Consider the following 19,751-nt stretch of genomic DNA (forward strand, 5'->3'; position numbering starts at 1 on the left):
TACATCTTGAATTTATTGAAAATACGTTCATTGCTGATTTATTTTGTATGAATCTGATAAAGAAAAACATGATGCAAATACATCAAGAAGAGAGAAAATAAAAGAGAATGATAGTTCCATTGAACCAAGAAGGGGTCAAAGAGCAAGGAAAGAAAAATTCTTAGATACTGATTTTATTTCCTCACAAGCAATAGCCTTCCTAGTTGATGGAAATAGAACTAATGTACTTCATAAAATACCTACTTTACTAAATGTGGAGGATGATCAAAAAACATTCGAATAAGCAATGTTATCTAGAGATGCAGTTTTTTGGAAAGAAGTCGTAAATGATGAAATGGACTCAATATTGTCTAACAATACTTGGGTTCTAATGGACTTACCTCCAGGATCTATACCTATAAGGTGTAAGTGGGTATTTAGGAGAAAGTACAATACAGATGGTTCAATACAAACTTTCAAGGCAAGATTAGTTGCCAAAGGATTTACACAAAAGGAAGGAATAGATTATTTTGATACATATTCTCCGGTAGCAAGAATAACATCCATTAGAGTTTTATTTGCATTAGCATCCATCTATCATTTACATGTGCATCAAATGGATGTTAAAATAACATTCTTAAATGGTGACCTCATTGAGGAAGTTTATATGGAACAACCTGAAGGTTTCATACTTCCTGGAAATGAAAGAAAGTGTGCAGACTGGTCAAATCATTGTATGGTTTAAAGTAAGATCCAAAGCAGTGGCATGAGAAATTTGATAATGCAATTTTATCAAATGGGTTCAAACATAATAGTGAGACAAGTGCATTTATTCTAAGTTTACTAAAGATTATGATGTAATAATATCTCTCTGTAGATGATCTGTTAATCTTTGGAACTAATATGCTTGGAGTAAATGAAGCCAAGAAGTATCTTACTTCACAGTTTAAGATGAAAGATCTTAATGAAGTAGATACTAACTTAGGTATTAAAGTTAAAAAACATAGTGGAGGTTATGTGTTGAACTAGTCTCATTGCATAGAGAAATTGATTCAGAAATTTAAACATCTTGGAATAAAGGAAGCAAATACTCCCTATGATTCTAGTGTGAAATTAACTAAAAATTCTGAGACGGCAATAGCGCAACTAGAATATGCTAGTGCTATAGGTAGCATAATTTATGCTATGCACTGTACAAGACCAAACATTGCATTTGTTGTGTGCAAACTTTCAAGATATACAAGTAAACCTGGTACAGATCATTAGAAAGTTATTGCCAGAATTTTGGGGTATCTTAAAAAGACTATTGGGCTAGGTTTGGTCTATTCCGATTACCCAAGTGTACTAGAAAGTTTTTCTGATGCAAGTTGGATAACAAGTGTTGGTAATAATAAATCCATAATAGGATGGATTTTTACACTTGGAGGTGGTGCAATATCTTGGGCTTCTAAAAAGCAAACTTGCATTGGTCATTCAACTATGGAATCAGAATTTATAGCCCTAGCAGCAGCAGGCAAGGAAGCAGAATGGCTGAGGAATTTATTATTGGATATAAAGTTGTGGCCACAACCAATGCCAGCTATTTCCTTGTACTGGATAGTGAGGCTACTATGTGTAGTGCATATAATAATGTCTATAATGGAAAATCTAGACATATTAGTTTGAGACATGATTATATTCGAGAATTAATCACTAGTGGAGTAATTACCATTGTTTATGTAAAATCCAGTAACATTTTGTCAGATCCTCTAACAAAATGATTATCAAGAGACATGGTTGAAGTAACTACTGGTGGAATGGGGTTGAAACCCAGATGAAAACACACCAGTAATGGTAACAAAACTTTGACTTAGCAAAACTATCTTCAAAGTTTAAAGGGTAACAACGAATTACTGATATGTGTCTTGTTGGCACTGAAAGTAAGAATAAGGTCCCTTTAAAAGAAGTTCAGTGCGTACTGTTATGAAAAGTAAAGGTTGAGTAAAAGACTCTTAATGGAGTTGTTTGATATTAAATATCTTAGTAACAAAGACATAAGGAAACTCCACCTATATGAATATAGAAGTGGTGGCGCTTCAATCAAGAGCTTTGGGTTACTCTTGTAAATATTCATGAAACCAGGATTAGCACATGGCCAAAATAGTGCTATGGCTGTTTTTAGAAAACCTTTGATGAAACTGGATAATTTTATGTGTGTAGTATTTTCAGTTTTAATAAAAAAAGGAGTCTTGGTTTAATCTAAGGACAACAATTACTTCATTAGAACTTTAAAGTACTTACACTAATTGAAGGTTTAAATCGAAAGATACCTTCTTATATGCATAATATTATCAGTTGAATAGACTATAACACTATGTCAAAATGTAGTGAGGGATTGTTGGTGTAGTTTGTAACATAGTGTAAACTATAATGTGGGAACCAATCCCACATCGAAAAGGAAAAGATTTTAGAACATGTTAGAAGAGTCATATCTTATTGTAGAGACATGACTCTTCAAATAATTAGAAACCAGTTCGAAGAGTCATATCTTCCCGTAGAGACACGAGGTTAGAAGAGTCATATCTTCTCGTAGAGACACGACTCTTCAAATTAGAAACTGTTAGAAGAGTCTTATCTTTTTGTAGAGACATGACTCTTGAAATTAGAAACCGGTTAGAAGACTCATGTCTGTTGGATTATGACCATTGGTTTATTATAAATAGGAAACTGTTAAGTGTAAGAATATATCTTTTCCTTTCTTCTCCCTTTTCTTGTAGTTTCATACAGAGAGTTGAGAGTGCTTTATTGTATCCTAGAGGAGAATTGCCCAAGCAATATCTTCTTTAAGATAGTGATCAATCACACCTCAAAGCATTTATTTTGTTTCTATTTAATTTTATTCTACCATTAAGGCTAGTGATATTCCCACTAGCCTTAATATATTCACCCACACTTTCAAGACGTGGCTCCAGTTGAGGCGCCATTGCTGTTGGTTTTTGGTAGGGCGCCCTTCGGTTTAGCATTACACTTTTGATTTATCCTCGAAGGGTATTTATAGTGGCACTGAAAATTGCAAAAGCAAAGGAATAATAAATGCAACTGGATGGGGCACCTTGTGGCTAGTTTTTTTAAGGGCACCCTTACTTTAGCATTTCCCATATAGAGAATGCTAAAAAGCAACACGTGTCACCTAAACTTGGTCAGATCTGTTGATCCGACTAAAGATCTGAAGTTCATCCAAATTCTATTGAGAATACCTTGATTGGATGAGCTTAGTGGTTTTTTGTAAGGGCAGCCTTCAGCTTAGCTTCTCCCATATAGAAAATGCTAAAAAGTCATACCTGTCACGTAAACTAGGTCAGATCCGTTGATCGGACTAAAGACCACAAGTTCATCCAAAATTCTATTGAGACCACCTTGATTGGATGATCTTAGGCCTTCGATATCAATGTCGGGAAAACTAACTTGTCGATTTTTAAGTCCTTTGACAGGTCTTGGTTGCACATATACATTCCCACCTGACCATCTGAATTTAATAAAATAATGGGAAACACTTCTAGAATTGAAGTCCATTTTGGTGAAGAAATACTGCCAGGAATGACATATGGAGAGATTATATGATGCCCGACTGTCAAGTCACGTGAAGATGGTACTTCAAAAGTACCACCCTTGATATTTGATCCAACAGCAACATCTTAAAAAGTGAGCTGCTGTTGGATCAAATATCAAGGTGGTACCGTTTTGACGGTACTTAATGGTTGGACCCCATATAAAAAATCTATGTACCTGGCTGATTTTTCAAACAAATGACATTGTCACTAAAGCCCTCTCCAACACTGAATATTACTGGTGGGCAGCGAAGTTAATCTATGGTGAAAGGTGCTTCACTAGTTGAGGAAAATGAAGGAAAATGCTAGGTAGCTAACCAATATGTCAAAAGTTCAGGGCTAATGGAATATATTAGGCTAGGCTCTTCATACCTGTCGAGATAAAGAGTCCAACTTTCTTTCCCTAGTAGATTAAAAAAAAACTCTATCTCTCAGGGCAGGCGTATATAAATCTTTTTTTTTAAGAGGAAATGGAGGATACAAAAAAGTAATAAGAGAGGCACACGATTTTTATTGACATTACTATAGTGGGATTTCAAAAAAATGGGCTTCATATTTTAAGCTTCTCATTATGTGCTGGAGTCCCACTGCCGTTAGCACCTTTGTAGTACTCCTTGAGGTAATCCCTCATTGTTTTTGCATATTAAGGGTCATCAAGACCATTGAGAGTTTCCACCAAAACAAGCACCATGGGGTTCTTCTCAGGCAGGGTCCTACCTAGTCCCGTACCTAGGCGGGCCTCTACTCGGGCGGTGACAGAAAAATCTGCTGAAAAGGATTTGCTCGGCAATTTCGCAGAAGGCCATTCCACAGCTGACTTTTGCATGACATAACAAAACCACCTTAGATGAATTAGATGAATAAGACAAACATCTGCTGAAAAGTGAGTATATGTGGTAGTTCTCTCCCAAAAGTTATACCCAAAATGGCTTTCTGCAAAATTGCCTTAGAAATAGGTAATTGAAAATTTACATCTAGTTTAAGGGTATTTTGGTCATTTCAAATGCGAGGTCGGCCCTTCTACCCATGTCCACCTCAGCTGTCCCTGTTTTTGTACGAAAAAACAGTGTATCTGGCGTGCGGGAAAAGCTCTATTGGATTTGGAGTCTTTCGTGACGGCACAAATCTTCTTTAGTCGTATTTCAACGGAAATAACCATTCTTCTTCCTCTCTCTTATTCAAAATTTCAAACCCAATAAAAGTCTATATTGACCGTCGATATTTTTCTGTTTCCATCTTAATCAAGCAGATTGTAGACTTTTCCTGCCTGAACAGTATGATTTGTCCCCACCATTCCAAACCCTACATGCAAACCCTCACGCGAAGAAGAATTCTGTTCAAGAGATCAGTCCCAAGGGTTTCGATTCTCTCAAAATCTCCCAATTCGGTTCATTTCTCTTTGTTTCATTTGGTTTGGTGTGAGATCAGATCTGCACCGTTGATTGATGGAGATGAGCATGAACAGTCTGTATTCTCCGGCGAAGGAGAAGGCTGCCGCGCGAGGATTGTACCGGTCGCCGGTGCTGATTCACAGGTGCCGGAAGGTTTTGAAGGTGAAGCTTTTATTAGCAATTTGTGTGATATTTGCTGTGTTTGTGATTGCGGGTAGGACGGGTTCTTTGATGGGATGGAACCCTCATCCCTCTTCCTCTGTTTCTTCTCCTTCTAGGTGCGAATTCTCTCCTTTAAACCTTCTCTTTTCTTTTCTCTTTTTTTGCTACTTCTTTGCATTTTTATTGTTTTGTAAAGTTGGATTCTAAAGTATTGAGATTGGACGGTTTTTCAGTAGATTTTTGTTGCTCCTAAAGGGTTATAGATTCTTATTTATCATTTTTGAGGTTTGAGTCGCGGTACAGCTTCTTAAATCTGTAGATGAAATCCTACTCCTTTGATTGAGCTAGAACTTGTGTATTATTGTTGTGGTCACTGAATGATGAGTCAAGTTTCCTAATTCAACTAGGATATCATAGTTGTGGTGGGGAAAAAAAAATCATAGTTGTCCCCTTGGTTTTAATGAAATTTATTCTTAATCAATTCGCCTTTAGGGTTTTACTTCAGAGTCAACCTTTGAAGAATTTTCATCAATGATCTTAAATCTGTCTAAGCATGAAATTTTCCGTAACAAGTCACACCGGAAGAGATCAATATAAATATAGGCAACAATAAATATAGGGAAATGATATCAGCACTGCAATGTTTTCATATCTTGCAGAACTTCTTGTCTTTTAGTATTTAAAGGGCAGTCAAAAGGCTTATTACAGTTTCCAAAAAGCTATCACAAGCCCTTTAAATACTAAAGACAAGAAGCTTCTGTGGAAATATCAAAACAATGCGGCGCTGATATCATTTCCCTAACTATCTGGCATGGATATAATCTCAAAATAAAGAAAAGGAGAAAACTAGGGCCCAATGTAATCACCAAAAGTAGAGAAAATAGGGCTCAAGGATAAGGAGTATGCAAAGATAATAGTCATAAGGGTATCAGTGGCTCAAAATGGGTCTAGTATGGCTCAAATGGTGGTTGGAAGGATCTCACCCTGAAAAATCAGTATATAGGCCTCAAGTCTTGTATGCTAGAAGTCCAAAAGGGTGGTGGAGAAGCCGAGAAGGTCCGAAAACAGTGCAAGATAACCGCAGCCCGCTATGGATTGAACCAGAGTGGAGAAAATGTCCTCGTGTGCAGCCCGAACAACGAAATCAATGGGGAAATATGTATAACGCATCAAGGAAAGAGATCAAGATCAAGATCAAGAAGAGGGACCTAGATCAAGAAGAGAGATCAAGATCAAGAAGAGGGATCTAGATCAAGATCCAGAAAAGACCAGTTAAGAGAATAAAGGGAAAGAAGATCAGGTAGAAGAAGAAGAGAATGGTTTATAAACCCAAACGAGAAGGGTGAAGAAGAAAGGAGGGAATAGAGATGTAGTATATAAGAAGGGAGAAGATGAGACATGAAATAATAAAAGATGGCAATGAGAAGGGGAAAGAAAAGAAAGAAGAAGACAGGAAAAGCAAGAAAAGATAGAAGGAGACAATGAAAGAGAAAGAAAGAGGAGGGATGAAGGGAAGAGGAGAAGAGAAAGGAGAAAGATAGGAGGGAGGAGGAAGAAACTCTAACCTTACGCTGCTATTCACATTTTTCTCTGATAATACTTCAATTAGGTATGCAAACAGACATATATAGGTGAGATTTGCCTTAAGTGAGGGGCCCTCTCAATAATCAATAGGATATAAGAGTTTTTAAGTCATAATTATTGATAAATGACTTAAATACCCTTACTTAAGTAAAAACTAAATACTACTCACTTAGGGTTAATATGGTCCATGTATGCAATGAAGTGGTGAAGTGAGGTGTGAGATGGTGTGGGCCCTAGGTGATGTGGACAACCCCCACATCTAGGCTCCAAAATCACAAAAATACCAAAATAGAAATCGTCTACCAAAGAAAATAGAAAATAGAAAATATAAATAAAATGTTCCTAAATATATGAAGTCATCAAGCCTGGATCGCATCACTAAAGATGGCTCTTTTTAGGTTTCTTTTAAGAGAAAAAAACCACATGTTCAGCTGTGGTGGGGCGAGAGAGAGAGAGAGAGAGAGAGAGAGAGAGAGAGAGAGAGAGAGAGAGAGAGAGAGAGAGAGAGAGAGAGAGAGAGTTTCCTCTCGGGCTTTTTCTTGGGTTTCTTCTCTTGTTGTGCTCTTGTTCTTAGTGAAAAGCAAGGGAAAGGGTTGCAGGTTTGTTGGTTTCGGATTAATCCATTGTATTCCTTGTAATTTTACTTTCTCATAGTGGAAGATTGTGTTTTCGCCCGTGGACGTAGGCATCTTGGTCGAACCACGTAAAATCTCAGTGTTCTTCTTGTGGCTTGTTTACTTTTTACTTTCTCATTTTTTTGTGCATGATCGGATCGGATTTTGCCAGACAGATTTTCTCAACAAGTGGTATCAAAACGATAGTTGTTAGGCCGTAGTTAGAGTGATCGTCTTTGCACCGTGGTTGGAGCGATCATGAGTGTCATTATTAGATCAGATTGATCGTCAGAGGTAGAAAGATTGTTCAAGAGATTCTCCTTTGAGGTAGATTTTCACATCGAAGGTAATCTGAGATTGCGGTAAGGTCAATTTGAAATCCCAATAGGCAACACAAGAGGGGGGGGGGGGGGGGTGAATTGAGTAATTAAAAATTTTGCCCTAAATGAGTGTGAAGTTAAAAGTAATTTTACAATTTAGTATTTATAAATCTAACTCTTGTTCAAATAACTATGATAATGAAAATACGCTTTAGTTTTTACCAATCACCACAAGAAGGAGGAAGAATATAGGAGACGACGCAATCATGTATAGTGGTTCGGTCACAACCGGACCTACTCCACTACGCAAGTACTTGGTCTTTCCTTGGGATTTTCTTTCACTATATAAGATTCCGCACGCTGAATCTCCGGGCTTTACAACTTGACTCATTCAAGGGACAAACCCCCTTGATACAAACCGCCTCCAAGGAATAATACCTCTTTTGCAAACCGCCACAAGGTGATTGCTCCTCTTCGCAAGACGCCTCCAAGAAGATGAACCATTTTTGCAAATCGCCTCAAAGGGAACTGCTTCTCTTCGCGAGTACAATGAAGATAAATAAGTTTTAAGCACTCTCAAGCCTCTAAATAGGCAAATAATATATCAAGCTCACTACAAACTCTCTCTCAAAGATATAAATAAAGATCATAAATCCAACACTTTGAATGTGATCAAAATCAAGGCATAAGTGTTTGGTGAGAGGTTTGAAAACCTAAAAAGATAAACCAATAGGTTAATGGGTGTTAGGCTATTTTAGAATGATTTCATCAAGTTAAAATGGAGCTAGGATCTCCTTTTTATAGCCATTGAAAGGATATAGCCATTGGAGGGCAAAAGAGTAACAACTGTCATTTGGAAAACAGTACACGAAGTCCCAACGGATCTATTTTCGTGTGGTCACGGTCGATCGGGGTGTGGCGGTCGCCCGCGGTCCATGCACTGGTCAGAATTTAAAAACGAGTTTCAAAGCGGCTCGGTTGACCGAGGTGTCGCGGACGACCCGGTCGGTCGCCCGTGAGAGGGTCGGTCACCCGCCGAATGCTTTCTGACCATTTTTAGTTCCACCTCTTTAAAAGGGCCAGTCGACAGGGGTGGTAGGGTCGGTTGACCGCCGATTGCAAAAATAGTGTTTTCCATTTATTTTTAAGGGTTTCTTTTGCAGTCCTTTTGGGCTCTCTTTTGGACATTAAAAACATAATTTTGGAGGGTCCAAGAGAGTGTGCCTTGATAGAGAAAACATCAAGAGTGTTAGAGATACAACCTATGATCGGATTTTGCATCTCTTGAGTCTTCTCTTAAACATGATCTTCAATGAGCTCCATTCGATGCTTGACTTGATTGAGATCTTCAAATCTGCACTCCATTTTGTAGGATCATCCATCAAATGTCATTTTAAGCTTGCTCCCATCAAGATTGAGTTGCTTCATGTATTATCCACATGGATCGCCAAGTCATGCATTGTGTTGTGCTATGTATGCTAGTCTTTTCCTATTTCAATATAACACTCAAGGCAACTTATTAGTCCTTAAAATCTAATCAATTTGTGTTTGTTAATCATCAAAACATGGGTGAAAGGTTGAGGAGCCCTTGGGAGAACCCTTGGGCTTACACAATTTCTACCCAAGTCAACAACTACAACTTTGACGGAAATGGCAGTTTCACCCTACGACAGATGAAGGTGAAGGAGATCTTTGTTCAACAGGGCTGTCTAAGGCGTTGAGGAGAAAGGATGAGAAGCCGGAGACGATGAGAGATGCCGAGTAGGTAGATATTGAGTCGAAGTCGACCAACACAATTTGACTAGGCTTGGCGGATAATGTTATGTTTAATATTACGAAAGAAGAATGTAATTACCAAATATTCCATTAAAAACGTTATGGAACGCCTAAATTATGAGAGAAGTTGGAAAAAACTTTACATGTCAAAAAGCTTAGCTAACCGACTGTATCTGGAACTGCAGTTGTACAAGAAGAAGATACAAGAGGGTGGGAATCTTTTGGAACACATGACTGTGTTCAATGGGCTTGCGGATCAACTCCACAAAGTTGATGAAAACTTAAAAGGAAGAAGACAAGACCCTTATACTTCTTACCTCGCTTCCAGGTTCATATGGAAACCTACTAACAAATTTATTGTATGGTAAAGTTAATGTGAAGTTAGAGGAGGTCACGACATCGCTCTTATCGAATGAGATGCAGAAGAAACCTGTTCTTGAGGAGAGTTAAGAGCATGAATTGGTTGTTCATAGGGAGAATCAACGAAGAAGGTCATTTGACAGAAAATTAGGAAAAGATAGGTCAAGATCTACGGTCAGCAGAAACAGCGTGCAATGTTATCATTGAAAGAAATGTGGTCACATCAAGCGGGGTTGTTCGAAGCGAGCTGACAAGTTGGACAATGATGCTATGAATATGGTGGATGAAGTAATAGATGAGCAAAACAAAAATGTTAGAGACGTTCTCATAGTCTCAACGAGTATTCACACTTCTCCTTATGATGAGTGGATTATAGATTTAGGGTCCTCTGTTCATGTATGCTCTAAGAGGGAATATTTTGATACCTTCCAGGGGATAATGGCAGGTGTAGTGTCATTGGGTGACGGGTCAACTTGTGATGTCACGGGAGTTTGGACAGGGAAGATCAAAATGTTTGACGGAGTGGTTCATACTTTGAGTGGTGTTGGCTTATGTCCCAAAGATATGAAAGAATCTAGTATTGCTTGGCAGGTTGGATTCCAGGGGTTGCAGGTATTCTGCTGCTAGGTGGGGCTATGAAAATCACACATGGCTGTATGGTTCTAATGAAAGGAGAGAAGTGTGGAGAATTGTATTGTTTGGTTGGGGGCACGATGACTTGTCCGTTTGTGCACGATTGGATCGGATTTTGCCCAGATTTTCTCAACACTGATTCTTCTTCTTTGTTGATGAATATGGAGGATTTATTATAGGGCCATACTTTTCTATCAGACCATCCTAGATAAATATCTGAGTAACATCGCAAGAATGAAACTCAAAGGAATTGACGGGGCCTGCACAAGCGGTGGAGCATGTGGTTTAATTCGATGCAAAGCGAAGAACCGCCACACCTTCGTAACTTCAAACACCCGGATTCGTTACAGTTCCTCCTGTGATACTCCAACCACCCCATGAATTGGTTATCCCTAAACTGGTATCTTAGCAATTCTTCCTGTTGCTTTTACAGAATTTCCCTCTTGTATCTTCAAACCGTCACCTATGCATTCTGTTATCATTTCCAATTGGACGATCCATTAATCCAATTGGAGGAGGATTATAAATGGATACATATTTTGGATTTCATTGGAGACTAACAGTTGGTCGTTAAAGTCATTGAGATCTACTTTGCTGTTGTTTCTTGTTGAATCTTTCTTCTGATATATGATGAGAACCTTATTATAAATGAAAAATCTTATAAGAGAAGGAAGAGAAGGATTAATGGTGGCTCAAAATTCATCGGGTTTTGTCGAAGTTCTGTTTTAACTTGTATTGCGAGCTTGTTGTAGCTTTGCCTTGACCGTCTCAGTCGAAGTTTATTGATCTCTGTTTTTGTTGTTTTCTTTGCTTCTTTTAATAAACTTTGATCCACCATTCGGATAAAAGATAGTGGGGAGGATGTCCATTTCCTAAGAAGCATTGATGTTGACGATGAGATGATAACTACCATCTAGCTTTTCTTTCCCTCTCTCTTTGAGTTTATTACTTGTTTTCTGGGCTGTGGACTATGTAATTAACTAAAAAGTGAGATTTAGTTATTGATAAACTAGAGCCATTCGAAAAAAAAGGAAAAAAGAAAAAAATAGTTGAATTGACAAAATTGTTGCCTATTACTTTTAGGAACTTTGGTAATACATGAACAGATTGCAGTTCAAACTTTATTCAATTAATTTTACATTTAGAGCCATAATTTGTCACAACAAAAGTATCATGTGTTATCTATAAGCTCAAACTGATAAAAATTAAGCAATGTAGCATTAGAATGCATTATTTAGTTTTTGGTACCAAATTGTCTTGTTTCTTCTGTAATATTTCCCCCTTTTTTCAAATATGTTTCATTTAATACAAAAAATAGTGCCATTTTTACAGTTGTTCCTAGTTTTTGCTTAATTTCATGTAGAGTAGTCATTCAGTATCTGCAACTATTTTTATAAGGAAAATACTGGTGGAATAGTATACTTGGGTCCAGTTGTTTGGTGATCCAAACCAGTCATATGCTAGGCCCCTAAATTGATGGGCCACATACAAAAAATCTCCGGTGCTAAACGATTGTTACTCTCTGATTTGTGGAGATTTTGGCCTGTTACCTTTTTTGGCTTTTGAACCATCCATATTACAAACCACAGGTTCAAGAGTTAGAATGATATACTTGGGAAGATATTCGTGGCATTCCTTATCCATGGTGCATACCAAGTACCAACAAATGAATGATTTAGATCATTCAACAAGTTGGCCTTACCTGTAGTTTTGTCAGCGCTTATGATTATTATTATTATTTTTTTAAAACTAGGGATGATCACCCTATTATTTCTTTTCCATTTTTAACAACAATGTCAGACATACAATTTCTAAACTGCACCCTTGTGCAGAAATCCTCTGATTGTGACAAATGCTTAACACTAGTAACACAAACAATACGAATAGACTAGTGCATCCATAGACTTGTTTGCATGTGTATGCACATATTACCATCAATGGATTCAAAATTGAAAATCCCATTTATGGGCTGTGTGAATGACTACCACTTGGTGAAATTTGTTTTTGATGGCTTTAAAATGTAAACTCCATGGATGCCAAATACTGGTAGAGAACTAACATTAACATTTCATCATTGAAGGATGGGAGCCCATAGTTGTGTATGTATGAGTCTCTTTGTGGGAATGGACTGTTGGAGTACTACTCTGCTAGGATAGTCTGTGTTCTTGTGACGTCACTGTCCTGGATTCACTGTATTATTTAGTTGATTTGTTTATTGTCTCCAGAGACACTAACAAAGCCATGGTTTAAAATTTCGGCCGAAATACCGAACTTTTGGATTTTTGCCAGGGCCGACATCGAAAGTACATGAATTCAGTGTCGGCCTAGATTTCGGCCGAAATTTCTGAAATTTTGGAACTTGGATGGTTTTTTTTATTATCAAATTTCGGAGGCACCAAAACCGAAATTTTAAACCTTGAACAAAGCTTGCACATCTGGTTCACAATGGGCTCTAAAAGAGCTATGGGGTCTTCTTGTTTAGTCTTTGAAAGGTCATATTTGATGCAGGAGCACAAGCTTGCATAACCAATATATGGATGGCGATGATGGGTCACCCAAAATGGACGGACCAGATGAATCCATAATGACACGATTTGCTTGAATTTCTCGCGTGAAGTCTTTGGGTGCTTGCATAGATAATTCTATCATTAGATAATCTCTCATTAGAAATTGCATTCACGTGAAGTCATCATTAGAAAGTCTAACAGTAGACATTTCCTTGTTTCTTCATAGTTAGGTACCAGTAAGTCTATTTCATATTTAGTTAGTGAATATTTCTCTTTTGGTAAATGCTATAGTGGAAGTAGATTTGGGATTTTATTGCATGGATGCTTCTAATTCCACCGTGTAGTTGTTTAAATAACAACTATACGAAAATATTGATTTCCTTTCTTAGATTAGGAATTCATGTCATTTGTTGCATGTTTCTTTTCTAGCATTCTTTACTTAGAATGTACTGACATTTTATAAAAGATGGTAATAGAAAAGAGAAGGGGGATTTTTGGCATTGAAAAAAAAGAATTGTTTTGTGAACAGAGTTCACTTCTCTTTAGTTATTGAAGTTCTCTCCAAAACGTGGCTTGGCTCTTAAGCCCAGCGATTGATTCTTCATATTCTTTTGCTCTGATTTTCTCTATTTGTTGGTTGTGCTCGTTTCCGACGCCAATATTAATTAATAAACATTGTCAAATACATTCTTGAAACTTAAATTGTATGGAACCATGATATTTGAGATTTCATTGTTTCTTACAGGGGTGGCTACACTGTGCTGATAAATACATGGAAGCGCAATTCTCTTCTCAAGCAAGCTGTGGCTCATTATTCATCATGTAGCAGAGCTGATGCAATACATGTAGTCTGGAGTGAACACGATCCCCCATCAGACCGTCTGAAAGCCTACCTTAGAAAGATTGTACTGTCAAAGTCTCAGAGTGCTCACAAACCTAACTTCAGGTTTGACCTAAACAAGGAGGACAATCTGAATAATAGATTTAAGCCAATTAAGGACCTCAGAACAGATGCAATATTTTCAGTTGATGATGATGTAGTGGTTCCTTGCCCTACTTTGGATTTCGCATTCACAGTATGGCAGAGTGCACCCGACACTATGGTGGGATTTGTTCCACGTATGCATTGGTTGGATGAGGAGGTGCGTTATTTCCTGCAAGCTAATGAGATATTATAATTGATGTTGTGATTGTTGATTGATCTGGTGGCTGGAATTTTCATTAAAAAAATTTACATTTTATTGTTAACGTGTTGCCTCATTCCAGTTCAAATATATTTTTGACAATTGAAAGCTGCGAGATATATTTATTCCTTTACTTTTAAATGGATATCTGCTGTGCTGTTATGCAATATATCCATTCCATCCACTTGACATGAGAGACATGTAGATCCCTAAAACTTCATTTGTTTGGCATTGTATTTTCTTAAAGACAGAATATCACTGTATGGCTTTACCGTGTGTCATCTTAAGGAAACCATAGTTTCAAATATGAACAACATTAATTATATTTCTGTTAAAGAGAAGGAAGAACAAAAGAGAAAGAAGAAAACACTAACCGTGTTGCTTGCATAATAGTCGCTAGCTATTCTGGTTAGTGAAAAATCGTTCAAGGGCATTGTTTTTTCAAATGTTTTTATTTAGCACCCTGATCTTAATTTGGCTTGGTAAGCTGGGATTGAATGCTTCACCTCACGGTTATGACATTGAGCACCTTTAGCTACGGTTTCAAACCCAAAGCCTACTGCTCATGAGTTTAAAAGCCCATGCTCCATATAATAATAGTTAATCCCAAGAGTATAATGCCATCCAACATGTATCAGTTTTTCAGAATGGAGACAAGAAACTACCATATCACCTTGCACAGTATCATTTGATATGAACCAGTATGAGTATAATGCCATCCAACATGTATCATTTTTCTTTTAACGGTTACACTCCTTCAACATTATAAAAAAGAGAAAACCACTATTAGGGAAAAAAAGGTTAGCTTAATAGGAATTGTACTCTTAATTAAGAGAAAACAAGTAGGATGCAGGTGGGAAGCGCATTTCCCCTGAATTTGGGAATCAAGAAGAACTTAGCTTCCACAGCGACGTTCCCATCCAACTAGGAAGTTTCATGTAACTATGGCATAACTGTACGAGTACTCTCCTATAATGACAGCTGGATAGATGGCACTCCTACCACATTAGAGCACATACCTCTTTTAAGAGAAGAGAATGGATGAAATAGTTACATAACTACCTAGGTGCTCTCCTTTAATGAGTGTTGGACACATGATACTCATACCACATTACAACACATTCTTTTAAGAGAAGAGGAGAGATGGGTATAACTACCTGGGTACTCTCCTTTAATTAAAGTGTCTACGAGAGAAGATGAGAGATGGGTATAACTCCTCGGTACTCTCTTTTAATGAGTTGGACACATGACACTCTTACCACATTACAACAAATAATTACAAGATTACATACACAATAAAATTAAAATACACAAGATTAGAGAAAAAAAAAAGCTATCTTTCTCCCTTTCGTTTTTCATGAACGTTGTTCCCCATAGTCTATATTCCTGTATCAATTTTTAGGGAGAGATAGAGAAATGCGTGGAGAGAGAGTGACGACTCTGAGAGAGAGAGAGAGAGAGAGAGAGAGAGAGAGAGAGAGAGAGAGAGAGAGAGAGAGAGAGAGAGAGAGAGAGAGAACCTCCTCTCTTCTGGCGGACGGCTGATCTAACCGTCCACCGGGCCTCCATCTGTCTTGAAATTCTGCTTTCACTCCTCCTTTTTCACGTGTTTCTTCCTTCTAGGGTTCTTCTCTTCTAACCCCACAAACCCTAAATCGGATTTTCCTTTTGCAAACCTTTAGATCCCAAGAGGAAAACCTCCTCTCTCTTGCACAGAGATTAAGCGTAGGGGGTGGAGGCTGGGTGGGTGAGTGGGTGGATAATGGGTAAAAAGAACAGATCCGGTTCTGAGTGAAAAGCAGAGAAGAATGTTGGGGTCTTGGATGCGTGGTGGTTGCAGAGAGGGTTGCGGCGGCAGCTAAGGAGACCGCGGCTTGCGAAGGTCACCTGACTATGGCCAAATGTCGGATCTTCCCTTGCTTCTTTCATTCTTTCTCTGTTTTTCTCCTCTTGAAACCCTCCTTAAAACTTTTTAAGCTCTAAACCCTAATAGATCTTCCTCGGATAGATCTGGGTTTAATGGTGGAGGTTAGGCCGGCCGGTGGTTATGGGGGGTTATCGGATTCTAGTGGACATATTTGGCCGTCGGGAGGCTGGATCTGACTGGAGGCCGGATCTGGTAGGAGGTCATGTTTGGTCCAAAGCCATGACTCAAAATCTTTGGCTTTTGGCCGAAGGACGGACCTGGAGGTCGTGGGGCCGTCGGGAGGCCGTAGCTGGAAGGACGTTGAAGCCGTAGAGGCTGGGGGAGACCGTGGGAGGCCCGTGGGTTGCCAAATGTGGAGGTCGTGGAAGGCCGGGGGAGGCCGTGAGAGGCCAGTCGGATGCCAAATGAGGAGGTCGTGGGAGGCCGTGGGTTGCTAGATATAACAACGGAGAGGAGGGTGGAAGAAACAGATTTGGTGCCGGATTTAATGGGGGTCCGCCGGAGCTTGGCGGTGGTGCAAGATGGAGGCCGCCGGAGATCGGGTGGTGAAGATGGCTATCCTGCACGATTAGGGGCATACAATAGCTCTAGGTCTTCGAGCAGGATTCTTGAAAATCAAAATCTCCAGTTGGATTGAGGTGGAGAAGTCTGTGTGGCATGGTGGACATGTATCATGACTTGGTGGGGCCCACACTTTTTGTTGGATTCGATATAAGTAGCCTATTGGCTAATGTAATGGGTATGGGTATGGATAGCATATAATGGATATGTAAGCTACTTGTACTGTATGTAGGGGGTGATATTATTGTAAACCAAGTCCTAGACGGTGCGTTTGTGCTACAACCAAAACCCTAACTAATGTCGACAACTCCGTTGTTAGATGTTTGGAGGATAATAGCACTGTTATTTATCAATTACTTGTCCTTCAATAATTTAGTATATATAAGCATTTTAATCTGTTTCTCTGTAAAGCCATTTCGACTGATCTATAGGAAACGCGGGCTTTTTATATTGTGCTTGCTAGTGTTGACTGAATTGTCAAACCTGATCTTTTCTGTTTCCTTGTTTTGGTAACCACAGAGAGACAATGGAGAATCTACCATTTAACTTATTTATTCTCTCACTTATGAACTGTGAAACTGCTTGCATATAAAATTTGTGTAACCTCTCTGTGTTGTGCCATTTCATTCTCTTGCTCAGATTACCTTGTGAATGTCAGAATTGAGTTCCTGATTTGAGTAATAGTGAATTAAGAAGACTCTTGTCAATATCTTCTTTTGTATCAATTCAATAACATTGGCTAAACTCAGTGAGCGAGGCCCAGGAGTTTAGCACTACTGATGATATTTATCTATATCTAGCTATCCGCTCAGATTGATTAGTTATGCAGTGCTCAATTTTTTTTTTTTTTTTTTTGAAAGATAATGATTTCATTCCTTTTGAAAGATAATGATTTCATTCCAATAAATCACAAAAGTACAAGGGGACGAGACGCCCCCAATACAAAGGATAATCAGAACAAACCACTGTAACCAAAATCTAAGATATTTACATATCTTATGAATTGATATCCTCCTCAGCGGGCAAAATAAGGAGACAGGCGTGGTGACGAGGCTTGTCCCATCTTCAGCCAATCCATCCGCCAACACATTAGCCGAGTGTCTCCTATGGCATATCTGCAGATTAGTTATGCAGTGTTAATTTTTCTTGTGTATGAATATAAAATGAGTATCTAAGTGGAATCATTTAAAAGTTCTTCATCCCTAACCATTATCTGAATCCATGAATTCAAGGTTGTAAAGCGCTCTCACAATATGGTTTCTCGCAAGGAACTCTGGGTGTTCCCAAATGTAGATGCTATCTTTTTAATTAGTTTCTTCATTTTCTACAGAACGATGCTGTGACATATTACAACTATGGAGGTTGGTGGTCGGTTTGGTGGATGGGTACTTACAGTATGGTTCTCTCTAAAGCAGCATTTTTTCACAGAAAGTACTTGGATTTGTACACTTACCAGATGCCTTCATCTATTCATGATTATGTAAACAAAGAAAGGTATGTTCTGAACATCATTTCCATAGATATTTTTGTTTGACATGTTATTGTGTAATGTTGTTTATATATGTGAATTTCTTCCCTGTTTTCTTACAGAAACTGTGAAGATATTGCAATGTCTCTGCTTGTTGCTAATGCCACTGGTGCTCCTCCAATCTGGGTAAAAGGTAAATGATGCTATTGATGTATACTCTTGAAGGCTTATCTGAATGATTGAATTCTTAACTTGGGTTATATTCCCCATTAAGTGGCACTAAGAATATCATCTACTAAAGGAATATGAATCAAAGTATCAACAATCATACCTTGTGAAAATCTTAGTACGATAATCAGAATGGCAAAACTAAATTCATATCTTTGTTATTTAAGTTATATATTTTTGTGTGTGCACTTTGGAGAAGTTAAGGTATCTATTAGTGGATAAATAATTATCATTACACGTTTATAACAGGAAAGATTTATGAGATTGGAGCCACTGGAATCAGTAGTTTGGAAGGGCATAGCAATAGAAGGAATAAATGCCTCAATGATTTCGTTTCCCTCTATGGGTCCATGCCTCTAGTTTCAACCAACCTGAAAGCGGTAGATGCGCAGCATGAATGGTTCTGGTAGTCTACTAGTCTTGAAATTCATCTGTTTTTACCATTTGTCCGTGATTTCGGAGCACACATGGGAACACTTAGAACTTGATATTAGCCGTGACTGAACGACCGTCACTTAGTTCAGAATGGTGCCAGTGCTCAGAATCATAGCGTCTCAAGGAAAAGCTCTGCATCTGTAGCTAACTTCATCATCAACTGCTTTTGCAATCCCAGGTAATACTATTCCTAGGAGAGCTTGTATCTGTTTAATTCTCCTATTTGTTGAAATGTTGGATATGGATACAATATTATTTTTTTATGTGTTTTTATATTATTTTTATATAGGGGTTTCTATTTACTATCAGAATCTTGTTAAATAGTGGCAAATAAGTGAAGAAACATAAAATGGGAGGAGTTCAAGGCCATGTTTGGCTGCCATGAAAATTTTAGTTTATCAAGTGGTAAGAGAGGGCTAGGGAGGGTGGGAGGAGGAGAGACTAGAGAGGGCATGTGTGAGGAGTGGGTGAGAAAAGGGCTGAAAAACAAGGAAAATAAGAGCTCTAATCGAATATAATTTATTTTCCCTGATTTTTAGCCACTTCTTACCTCAGTAAAGGGATCTCAAAGTCTCTTCATCTCCCACCCTCCGTGGTCCTCAATCGCCACCTGATAAACTAATATTTCATGGGGAAAAATTCATGGCTGCCAAACATGGCCTAAATGTACAAACATTGCCTTGAAAAAAAATTCTCAAAATTGTACACGCTTAACTGATTGAAAACTTCTAATGGTCCTATTCACCTTAGAAGAACTTTAAAAATTGGCAATGGTAATCCCCCAGTACATAGCTGGTACAACACTACTCCAACCACTCTCTCTCTCTCTCTCTCTCTCTCCAACATGAACGGTTGGTTGGCCCGATAATTAATTTGTTTAAATCTTTTAGCAAGGTGGGCTCCACCCATATTTTTCAAAACGAACCGTACGACCCACATCATAGGATGATCCAAACTGTCTCCACACCATAGGGTGATCCACTCTCCATTTGATGGGCCACATCGTAAATAGGTTGTGTCCCAAAAAATCATTTC

At 38.3% G+C, this 19,751-nt stretch overlaps 1 protein-coding gene across 1 annotated transcript; it reads left to right on the forward strand.

Annotated features, from left to right (window-relative positions):
- Nucleotides 1-4,745: 4,745 nt before the first annotated feature.
- LOC143885303 (glycosylinositol phosphorylceramide mannosyl transferase 1-like) lies at nt 4,746-19,021 on the forward strand. Its single transcript, XM_077389410.1, has 5 exons — nt 4,746-5,235; nt 13,659-14,055; nt 17,916-18,079; nt 18,176-18,246; nt 18,531-19,021. Exons 1-5 carry the CDS (start codon nt 5,012-5,014, stop codon nt 18,689-18,691), a joined length of 1,017 nt encoding a protein of 338 aa, XP_077245525.1. The 5' UTR covers nt 4,746-5,011; the 3' UTR covers nt 18,692-19,021.
- Nucleotides 19,022-19,751: the final 730 nt, after the last annotated feature.

Source organism: Tasmannia lanceolata, unplaced genomic scaffold (genome assembly GCF_043159265.1).
Source record: "Tasmannia lanceolata isolate RefF3 unplaced genomic scaffold, GAP_Taslan_0.1 ptg000008l, whole genome shotgun sequence".
In the NCBI taxonomy this organism is placed as follows: Eukaryota; Viridiplantae; Streptophyta; class Magnoliopsida; order Canellales; family Winteraceae; genus Tasmannia; species Tasmannia lanceolata.

Coding starts and splice junctions, on each gene's coding strand:
- LOC143885303 (XM_077389410.1), top strand. CDS start 5,012: ATGGAGATGAGCATGAACAGTCTGTATTCTCCGGCGAAGGAGAAGGCT. Junction 5,236..13,658: donor TCTGTTTCTTCTCCTTCTAG/GTGCGAATTCTC, acceptor TGTTTCTTACAG/GGGTGGCTACACTGTGCTGA. Junction 18,080..18,175: donor GATTATGTAAACAAAGAAAG/GTATGTTCTGAA, acceptor GTTTTCTTACAG/AAACTGTGAAGATATTGCAA.